General features: G+C 51.1%; 2 protein-coding genes across 3 annotated transcripts; one reads left to right on the top strand and one right to left on the bottom strand.

Annotated features, from left to right (window-relative positions):
* Positions 1-219: 219 nt before the first annotated feature.
* pla2g10 (phospholipase A2 group X) lies at positions 220-3,722 on the top strand. Its single transcript, XM_066689854.1, has 4 exons — positions 220-420; positions 1,667-1,838; positions 2,714-2,820; positions 3,442-3,722. Exons 1-4 carry the CDS (start codon positions 372-374, stop codon positions 3,588-3,590), a joined length of 477 nt encoding a protein of 158 aa, XP_066545951.1. The 5' UTR covers positions 220-371; the 3' UTR covers positions 3,591-3,722.
* A 278-nt stretch (positions 3,723-4,000) lies between these two features.
* LOC136712755 (bifunctional apoptosis regulator) lies at positions 4,001-10,060 on the bottom strand. 2 transcript variants are annotated; one of them, XM_066689504.1, is made up of 8 exons: positions 9,910-10,060; positions 8,470-8,809; positions 7,875-8,076; positions 7,499-7,668; positions 7,228-7,372; positions 6,291-6,467; positions 5,354-5,553; positions 4,001-5,197 (listed from the first exon to the last, which is right to left on the bottom strand). In XM_066689504.1, exons 2-8 carry the CDS (start codon positions 8,739-8,741, stop codon positions 5,005-5,007), a joined length of 1,359 nt encoding a protein of 452 aa, XP_066545601.1. In that variant the 5' UTR covers positions 8,742-8,809; positions 9,910-10,060; the 3' UTR covers positions 4,001-5,004. The 2 variants fall into 2 exon arrangements, with proteins under 2 accessions (XP_066545601.1, XP_066545600.1); XM_066689503.1 differs by having other exon boundaries at positions 5,354-5,668.
* Between the last annotated feature and the right edge of the window lie 461 nt (positions 10,061-10,521).

Raw genomic sequence — 10,521 nt, forward strand, 5'->3', positions numbered from 1 at the left:
ACCCCCTCTTCTATTTTGCCTGTCCCTCCTAAACGGTGTGTATCCTTTCAACTTGTATTCATCGCAATCATTTTGTGTAAGCCATGTTTCTGTCACTCCTACAACATCATAGTCACCCGCCAGCACTGTGTCTTCTAGGTCTGACATCTTGTTCCTTACACTCCTGGCACTGAGGTACAGACACTTCAGTACAGTGTGTGGTGCTGCCCAGGTGGGCGCGATGAGGGCTGCTGTTTGCAGGAGGGGCAGGAGGAGCTGCCCTCGCCCCGCTGATGTCACTGGAGGAAGTGATGCCGGAGGCTTTAACAGCCGGAGTTTAAACCCTCTTAGCAGAGGCGTCCGTCAGCCGCAGCGCACAGCCTGGCCCCGGGATGCTCCCTCTGCGCCTCCTGCTGCTGCTGCCGCCGCTGCTGCTCTCCGGTAGGTGCCCGGTGTCCGGTGTCCGCAGGAAACTTGATTTCTTTTCCTTTCCAGATTGTGAGCTCGGTGGGGTTTGCAATGCTGTTGGCAGGGATGTGAAGTTACACAGCGGAGCTCCTGAAATCCACCCGCAAACCAAGCATTTCCACTTAGGAGAGTCAAACGCCTGACTTTACTCATAGGCAAGCGGGGAGCTGGTGTTTGTTAATTAACAAGACAATTATGACATGTTGTGGCTACACGACACATTACACAGGCGACCGTCATCACTGCTTTTATTAAGCGTCTGTGACCCAATAACAGCTGAACCAGAATAGCTGCCATGAGACCAAATACGCACATTTAAAATCATAACGTTTATTTCAAATGCAAATGCAAGACAAGAGTCAAATATCAACATCAATTTCAAATATATTTGGTTTCTGATACAAAACGCTTTGATTTATTGAACGAACTTTTAAAGGCAACTTTATCGTTATTTTATCAAAATTGTGCGAAATGCAGTTATAGCCATACATCTCTAACTGTACAGTAGCGCGTCCGACGGCCAGTGCAATTGAAGTGTTTGCAGTGCGGATGCTCTTGGTCATCATATGGGTCGACATGTGAAAAGTACAGGAAAGACACAGCAATGTGGCTTTATGATGTATTTAATAACTGCACTTGCAGCTGTAAGGCTGTGCTTTGGAGGAGATTGGCCAGCTGTGTGCGTTAGTTAGTGCCCCCACCCTGCTGGTTTTCTTCCAACCGAGCTCTCGATTACTTAATTGAAGCTATAATTGAAATCTACTTAGATTTGTGTAATAAAAGTTGGCTCTTTAATAAGTTATTTACACAATTCTATACTTAACGTCAACCCCCTACTGTTTAAAATAATTAAAAGGCTCTGATTTAGGAAATGATTAGTTCAATTAAGGATCAATTAAGTAATTGAGAGCTGGGTTGGAACAAAAACCAGCAGGGTAGGGGCTCCTCCAGGACCCCTGAACTAACCCATACAGCTGAGTTAGCTGACTAAGCGTTTTGATATTTTTGATATTTATGAAAACCTATTATTAGCCTTTCTCCAGAGCCGGGCTGCGCTCGAGCCCAGTTCACTGAATGGTTCTGACCCTCATCTCTAAGTGTGAATAGGATGAGTGAATGTATGTTGAAAGTACATGAGGTTTGTTTTCGTGCCTTTCTGTCCTGCATTTGCAGCAGGTATAGCATCCTTCGGGTTTAAATGCAGTGGCTGCTTGTTTAGTCCGCAGGGCGGTGCTGTCCCCGCAGAGCTCGCACCGGATCCAGCGGAGGGGCCTGCTGGAACTGGCCGGCGTCATCAAATGCAGCACCGGCCGCTCCGCCATGGCCTACATCATGTACGGCTGCTACTGCGGCCTGGGCGGGCAGGGCTGGCCGAGGGACAAGGCGGACTGGTAGGCCTGAGGGGAGACCCTACTGAGTGTTGTCTGTGTCCGAGGGGCCCCGGTGATGCTGGAAAGCTGTCCACTCTGTGGCCACATGCCCGGCTCAGACCCCTCACAGCCGTGGCAGTAATGACTGTTGTTCCTTGGGGGCGTTAATCCTCGGTGCCCGAGTGATTGCAGTGCGGAGACGCTGATTGCGAGGTTTTTCTGCCTCGGCCTGGTTTTATGTGTAATCTAACGCTGCGATTATCCCGGCTTGACCGATTTAATGAGCACTCTTGCTGCAATTGTGAAAGACCCTGTTGCTGCTGTTAGAGCTCAGATGATAGTTCTCTGCTTTTCTGAAATGTACACCTAGGTGTTTATCTGCCCCCTCCCCCACCCCGTGCCCCCCTGTAATAACCCCTTTAGTGTAAATGTGTGTTACTGAGCTGTAATTGAATGCACGTCTTGTTAGTACTCGGTAAACACAATTAGCTCGATATGAACCAAGTCTCCTTTATCGACGGGGAAGTGTATTCTCTCTCCAAAACCGATCTCCGCCCAGCTTTCACTGAACATCTGCAGCTCCAGCTATAATGCAGAATAACAATTTGTGGTTTGTTTGGGCAAACTAATTAGCTAGTATTGGTTTAAGTGTAAAAGTTTGTTCTATCAGTCTTAAATCTTAGTATTAAAAATACTTTCCAAAGCTCTTATTTCTGTACTTGACTTAAAGCAGTTTCTATTCTATATATTTGTCCTAAAAATAGTGTCAAATGCTCAGTTTTTAAAAACCAGACCTCTAGATGGCTTGGCGTACCGACCATGTGCAAAAACATAGGAAGAAGTGTTGTTTTCTTTCCACAGCAGGCCAGACATCTCTCTCTCCTGTCTCCGTGTAGGTGCTGCCACAAACACGACTGCTGCTACGAGAAAGCCGAGCTCTCGGGCTGCAAGAGCAAGACGGACAAGTACCAGTGGACCTGCGAGGACAAGGAGGCCGACTGCGGTACGTACTGTCACTGACAGACACCCCCTCACACTGCACCCCTGAGACACTGCCGTCCTGGAGCAGAGCGCCGTACCACACCGCGAGGCAAACGACACACGCCTCAAAAGTGATGGAAGTAAATAAGTCAGCACACACACATACACACTGTTCTGTGTCAGAATGAGAGTGCAGTTGTTAAAACCGATTCATCTCGGCACATTCCTCGCCTTCGAGCCAGTGAGGTGGTCTGAACTCGCGCACCCTTTCAAAACAGACCCAGACTAAATGTTTCCTGAACCACACTCCCGCTCGGCCTACAAATCATCTCATCGCGCAGAGATAATCGCGCCCTGTGGCTCTGTAGTGCACGGTTACACCCCCGGTACAGTCGTGATACACAAGAGGCCTATTTTGGGCTGAGCGCTGCGGTGAGACGGCAGGACTATCTTGGGGAGCGGAAGAGGCTCCACCGGATGGCAGGGTTGCACTGCCCGGCCACTTCCAGCCCAAATGTTTCCATCGCTCCTGAACCTAACCCCTCATTAGGCCGCGTGGGCGTTGGCTCCCGGTGTGTGGTGCACACCCCGCTCCGCTCCAGCCCTCGCTGTGTGATTTACTCTGTGCTGTGCTTTGTTTCAGAGTCCGTGAAGGACAAGTGTGAGAAGATGCTCTGCAAGTGTGACCGAGAGGCCGCCAAGTGTCTGCGTAGATCTCCCTACATCCCGAAGTACGCAGTCTGGCCCGACTTCCTGTGTGGATACGATCACCCCACCTGTAACTATTACTGACGGCCATAACCCAACTGATTGGGTCGGGGAGTCGTTATAGATCTGGATGAATCCAGTTCATTCAGCTGGTTAGGAATATGGATAGAGCTTTGGACTTTATTTTATATAATAAAAGGTATGCATTCTAAAGTTCACAGTTTTTCTCTTTAATGTTGCAGCCTTTCTGACTTGTAGTATTCACATAATAAATTAAGATTTTAATTTAAAATAAAGAAAGTTCGTCTGATGTGTTATACAGTTCAAGAGATTAAAAATGTAGGGTTTCTTTGTGCGAAACAGACAGCACGTATAGTGACGGCAAGGAGTCACACACTTTGTTGACATTGTTTGTCTATTTGCACCGATCTCTGTATAAACCTGGAGGATGAGATTAATACAGACACTCAAATCACCAGTTTCAATCACACACATTTAAAAAAATCAAGTATTTATTCTCTTCTCCTCAACATCCATCTGGAAAATCAAAAGTACACATGTGCATGAATACATCACAGTCCCATCAGTACTGAAGTGCAAATAGAATCAAACTTAAACAGAAAAAAGACCTGTTGTTATTCTTCTCAGAGATTATTAGATAACAATAGCACTTTCCCTTAGAGATTTAATTGAAACAAATCGCAGGCCATAAAAAAAAAAAAAAAAAAAAACATTTATTCTTATAATTAGAAATGATAGCCCTTGATACTGAACGTCTGATCAGGAAACACTGTAGCAAGACTTCAAAGTTAAGCATCTGAAAGCAGATTGGATCTTAAATGCTATACCTTTTAAAGACAGACAAACGAACGAACAGGGCCTCAGGAAGTTTTAGTGAGTAACTTGTGTGTTCAGCTGCAGTTGCTTTATTATTGTTATTGCTACAGACAGACAGACAGACGCAGGAAGGCTTGTTGTTACTGTACGGGGAACCATAACGCTGGCACTGAGCAGCGTGTCTGAATATTCGTCCGACAGCGTGCGAGAGCAGATCAGGCTCGCAGGGGGGGAGCGACCGGAGCGAAGCCAACACTGAGCTTTACAAAACAGACAAACCCCACCCAGAGCCCGTTCCTCAGACTGAATCGCATGGCTCAGCACTCAAAACAAATGATCTACACGAATCCTACGTTGGGAAGTTTCCAATTTCAGCGGATTTCCACAGTCGGGCTTCCGATTGGCCCCCCATCGGGACCAGAAAGGGTCCGAAGCCCGGCCTACAGCCGAAGCCCGGCGTATTCTACAGCCGGCAGGTCATCCCAGAGTCCTTCCTCAGTGTTTTAACGCATATTGGTTCGCTAATGTGGCACAGACCGAAATCTCAAACAAGCTCCCTCGCCCCGTGACCTCCGGCCCCCTGCTCGGCGTCGCCTCTCTCACACAACCCGCAACGGCAGAGGAGAGGGGCGCAGAGAGACCCCCAGCGGAGCGGCCGGCGCTAGGGCATGCGGGTGTCCAGCCGCAGCACCTGCTGCACCACCAGGTCGATGTTGATGATGGGGTTGAAGTACAGGGCCCAGTAGAACAGGCAGTTGCAGACGAACTGGGGGATCACGGGCCAGACGATCGCCACGGCCACGCCCTGCATCGACACCTTCCAGAAGTGGCTCCACATGCGCTGAGGAAGAGTCCTGCAGGGAGAGCACCGCGTGAGCAAGCAGGGCACCTGGGGGCGCACACGGCACTGTGGGGCAGGACACTCACACTCTCACACAGATACACTCACAACCTCACTCCCACACGCACACTCACTAACACACGCACACGCACACATGCAATTGGCCCACCTGAGCTCGGAGCGGACCCACAGCCGCCACAGCGCGAAGCCCTCCAGCAGCGACAGCAGCATGGCGTTGACGATGACGAAGCGGGATGTCCAGTAGTGCACCGCCAGCCAGTCCCAGGCGAACTCGGCGATCAGCTGGTAGGGCAACAGGCAGAACTTCACCAGGAACTCGGTCCACTGCCTCCAGCTGGGCTCCTCCAGCTGCCGAGAGGGGGGGGGTGGACAGCGTGAGAGCCAGGCCTCTACTGGGGGGCTTTGCCTGGGCCTGGGGTCCCGTCCCCCCACCCTCCTGGATTCCACCTGAGCATTTACAAACCTAATTCAATTAATTATCGTCTGAACCGATTAAGCTGCTCCCCTTGTCCCCAGAGCATCGGGGTTTGAGCGGCTGGACCAGGACGGACAACCCGGCTCAAAGCCTGACTCTCGCCTGTAATGACCTCCCTACGTATAGATTTACACCCTTATTAACGCCCCGTCATCTCTTCACACACAGGCGAGGGGCGGGCTGTTCCCGTGTCGAGTGGGGCTGTCAGCTGTGCCCCACAGTGAGGAAAAACGCACTTATTTAAACCAGTTGTTTACACTCGAGTGGTATTCCAGGCTCGCCGGGCGGAGCGGAGGTTTCTGGGCTCATGGAGTCTGTGGTTCGTCTGCCAGCCATCTGGTCGGCACGCCAGCCAGACCGAGCCCCCGGGGACTGCACTTTCATGGTCAATAAAATTCAATAAGGGGGTTTCACTGCATTCCCACGATACACAACTGCACAACAGCAAGGCTCAGCCCAAAAGATTCACCCGCCCACTTCCTGTGGCCTCCCCCAGTGAGTGACAAACAGTGGTCTGGACATAACACTCCAGTCCCCAGGTATCGCGGATGGGGGGTGGGGGGGATCTACTGCAGCCCCCGTCCGCAGGGGAGAGCGGCAGCAGCCTTACCAGGGATTTGGTCAGCACGTCCTCCTCCTCCGGGTCGGCCTTCCCCCCGAGGCAGCAGGTGTGCATGAAGGGCAGGAATGTGTTGGCGTAGTCGAACAGGTACAGGTAGAGCAGGGTGAGGCGGGGGGAGCTCTTCATAGCATACAGCAGGAACAGAGACTTGCCGGCATTCACTGCCTGAGAGAGAGAGAGAGAGAGAGAGAGAGAGAGACACTGTGAAGGGGCGGGGCTTTGCACAGAGATTAAATGACATCCATCGTGCTCTCCGAGCGACAGTGTGAGGAAAGTCACATTCGAGGGCGACTTTCAGTTCTAGGCTCTTCGGGTACCAGTCATGCTGTGGGCTGTTACCCAAGAAAGGCAGAGAACCTCAGCGTCACGTGACATGGGGCATCAGGGAGCTGATCTGAATTCAAAACACAGCCCGTAATAGAGACAGCAGGAAACATTTGGATATTGGACACAAATGCGCACACAGTCCTCTCTGCTGTCACCACTGCAGACGGAAATGTTATGTCCCCCCCAACTCAAGTCACTACAAACAGAAAAACCTCTGCAACTACGAGCTACACAATCATACAATTGCCTATTAGTGTTAGTCCCCTACTCCTTCGGTTGTGTGGGACACGCCTCACGTCTCGTTAAAAGATCAGTGTTACTGATACTGATACTGATACTGATACAGCAAGATACTGTATAGATCCAGTCTGTTTGAGGGCACCAGCGCAGCCTCTTCATCAGGACAAACGGCCAAGAAAATAAACAACAACACGACTTAAAGAACGCAAGACAATATTCTACAAACGCGGTCAGCACCTGGCACAGAGTCAAGACTGAAAGAATGTGGACTGACACCCAGCCAGCGGCTCGTGCTGCACACACAGGTGAGAAACGGACACATGCGCCGACACAGGAGCGTGGGATGGCAGCTACTCACCTTGTACTCCCAGAGGTTCTGGGGGGGTTTGACCCCCAGCGCTTTGACGCGCTCCAGCTCTGCTAGAACAGCCTTCCGGTGGGAGTGGTTCTCCATGCTGTAAGGCTGGTGAGAAAACTCCTCATCTCCCAGCATCATCAGCAGTCTGCAGAGTTAAAATAAACAGATAAGTATACACAGACACACACTGACGAACCCACAACAGCACAGTCACGTACACGGCCAACATGCAGAACACAGGACATCTCCGATCCACACCGCCTTGCGTTACCTTCCATTGACGTGCTCCTGCAGAAACCGGTCCTTATAGAGAGAAGCCCAGGGGCCGAGCTGCTCCAGCCACAGGGTGACCTCCTCCGCGGTCCACTTAGTCACAGGCTTGTGCACCAGGAGGTCCTGCTCTGCTTCCCGGCTACTCCAGTGGTACACCAGCAGCATCACCTGAGTACGAATGGAGAGGGAGAGAGAGAGAGAGAGAGAGTCCTTTATGCTCGTTTGTCAGTGTCTGGATGAAGCAAAAAGCCGAAGACACTGCAGCTCTCCAGGCCAACCCTAGGGCTGCCCGAGGTCGCTCTCACTCATGCTCAAGAGGAGCTCTGTGGCCCAGCTGGCGCCCAGGCTCTCATGGTCGTGACGGAGGCGCTCACCGCCACGCAGGTCAAAGCGGTCAGGACCCCAGAGAAGAAGCCGCCCCCTTGCACCCGCGGGCCGCTCAGCCGGGCCCCCCTGGAGGCCTGCTCCTCCCCATACTTCCTGAAGGCCTGGAGGCTGCGAGTGATCTTGGGATTCAGCTGGATCTCCTCCCGCCTCCGACGCACGTCCCCAGGGAAGAACTTCAGCACAGCGTCCCTACACAAAGGGATCAAAGAGAGCGTTTACACCCATGGCTGTTCAGCCAAATGTCTGCAAAAACATCTCTTAATATCTTGAGTCTGAAGCCCAGAAGCCTGTAAATTACTTTGATCCCCGTTTTATCTCCCTACCACCTGATTCCTGCAAACGCAACATGCCCAGGCACAGGGAGGAGCTACACTGGCCCTCCTTAGCAGCACCAGCATAAAAAAAAAACAAAAAAAAAACAACCCAGAGTGACCCAAGAAAGGTATAGTGAGGAAGACAGGCAGCTGTCCGGTTTAAAAAGCACACACAGCTAGGGATGATGCCCAGCAGCCAGGGAATTACACTCGCATATTGATCTTTAAATCGTTTGTATGTCGTGAACACAATGGGCTTGTTCCCCACCTCAGCAGGATGTTGACTTTGGGAAAGCCCTCCCACTTGTCTCGGCACTCCGGGCACTCGTTCTTGCGTGAGGATTCCCACCACTGCGCCAGACAGTGCCGGCAGAAGCTGTGCCCGCAGTTCAGAGTGGTGGGGTCCACCAGGACGTCGTAGCAGCAGTGGCAGGAGAACTCATTCTCGGAGACCAGGCTGCCGGCCGCCCTGGCGGGGGGGTCTGGATCAATGGAAAAGGCTCCAGGATCGCCATCTCCTGTCAGGGGCATGTGGGTCATTAGGGCTCCTCCTGGAGGCCAGGTTCTTCACTCACAGATGGGCGGCATGTTTTGGACATTTAAGCAGGCTGTAAAAAATACAATAATTCAACAAATGAGCAAAGCAGGGCTCTGATGTGGAAGGAGCAGCGCTGCGTGGAGAGTGAGTGATGTAAGCACTTGCTGTGGCCAGGCCCATGTCCACACATATCACAGCAGCATTTCTACACCAGGCCCGGTTCTGGTTTTCATTCTTCTTGCCCTTATTCAACACACTTCTACCGAACACACCACAGGACCACTCCTACTCCTACTGCCATTAACAATTATAACCCAGGGAAACACTCACAGGGTACTAGGAATGCAGGTCAACTATTCAATTACTTCTTCATCTAAGTTTAATAAAGATGATGTCAGAACATCAGTAACACAAAGTTGAAACATCTTGGGAAGGCCTTCATCCAGCAGTGGGATATTGGCTGATGATGAGGAGGAGTAGATATAGTAACATGAGCACAGGCATCAAGGATAAATGTCGCAATGCTCAGATCATGATAAAGGCACCCCCCCCCCCAGGTCACTGTGAACGGCCGTGTATCGATCCACAGCGGTGGCAGAGAGACCCTCCTCCAGAGACCCCGACACAGCCTGCACCCTGACCCAGCTGTGTGTGCATCTGTGCTCACTTTCTGCACGAACAGGGACTGTCAAGTGTCAGCAAACCGTACAGCCGGAGCTTTGCGTAATAATCAGTGCCGCGGGTCAAAGCCCTTTCGCTTCTATTCTGTACTTCTGTCCGTGAGACGAGGCGCGCAACACAGCAAAGCCTCACTGTTTCCAATATATCACAGACACAGACACAGACAGACAGACAGACAGACACAGACACAGACACACACTTTATTAACGCGACACTCAGCAATGGTCACACAACGCACACACATCAGGGCTGCTGTTGAAGGATGTCACTGCAGCAACTTCCTGTAGAAGAAGTATCAATGCAAACACCTATCCGAGATTGATATTTCTGATATTATTTTATTATTCATAATAAGCATACGTTAATGATCTGTATTATTCAAATAATCGCGTCCTTCTGAATCCCTGCCTTCGAAACGGCACAGCCCGTCCAGCTGTCCCGCGGGGCCGGGCTCTCAGTGGAACAAAACAAACGCTTTAATCCGCCTACCTTTTCAAAAGTGGTTCGTCACTGAGTTGCGGGTTACATCATTGCTAGACGGTATGAAAGCGGTCCTGTGTAGAAATATATTATTTACATCGCCAAGCGCGTACAGCCGGAACTCAACGTCAACTTTGTTCGCAGGAAGACCTGTCACTTCCGCTCCACTTCCGCATAACATGCGAGCTTTAGAACGCCCCGCCCCCTTCGCCACCCATTGGTTGTTGATAACATATACATCGCAACCATTGGCCAGCATCGCTACCACCTCTTACAGCTATTGGCTATTTAAAACATCCATCATCGCCGGCTTCGATGGTTGGTTGGTCTGTACTGGCACGAAGGCGGAGCTACGGCTGCATTCTTCCAGAGCGCAATATTAACCCTTACTGTACCACTTAGTGCAGCACAGTCGGAGTAGGCTTCTTCTGCGGGAGTAGTAGTGCTGTAGTAATGGCAAAGCAAACACACACACACACACAACGACCAGTGGTGTGGTGCACTGGCTGCCACAGAGAGACATACTACCACAATAACCGCAACACAGAGTCTGGGCTACACCATCACACACTCTCACTACTCCCAACATAAACACGGCCACCGCTTAGTATAACCTACGAG

The sequence above is a fragment of the Amia ocellicauda genome, chromosome 17 (genome assembly GCF_036373705.1).
Source record: "Amia ocellicauda isolate fAmiCal2 chromosome 17, fAmiCal2.hap1, whole genome shotgun sequence".
Lineage (NCBI taxonomy): Eukaryota > Metazoa > Chordata > Actinopteri > Amiiformes > Amiidae > Amia > Amia ocellicauda.

Coding starts and splice junctions, on each gene's coding strand:
- pla2g10 (XM_066689854.1), top strand. CDS start 372: ATGCTCCCTCTGCGCCTCCTGCTGCTGCTGCCGCCGCTGCTGCTCTCC. Junction 421..1,666: donor GCCGCCGCTGCTGCTCTCCG/GTAGGTGCCCGG, acceptor CTGCTTGTTTAG/TCCGCAGGGCGGTGCTGTCC. Junction 1,839..2,713: donor CCGAGGGACAAGGCGGACTG/GTAGGCCTGAGG, acceptor GTCTCCGTGTAG/GTGCTGCCACAAACACGACT.
- LOC136712755 (XM_066689503.1), bottom strand. CDS start 8,741: ATGACCCACATGCCCCTGACAGGAGATGGCGATCCTGGAGCCTTTTCC. Junction 5,669..6,290: donor ACGTGCTGACCAAATCCCTG/GTAAGGCTGCTG, acceptor TAATTGAATTAG/GTTTGTAAATGCTCAGGTGG. Junction 5,198..5,353: donor TGGGTCCGCTCCGAGCTCAG/GTGGGCCAATTG, acceptor CTCTCCCTGCAG/GACTCTTCCTCAGCGCATGT.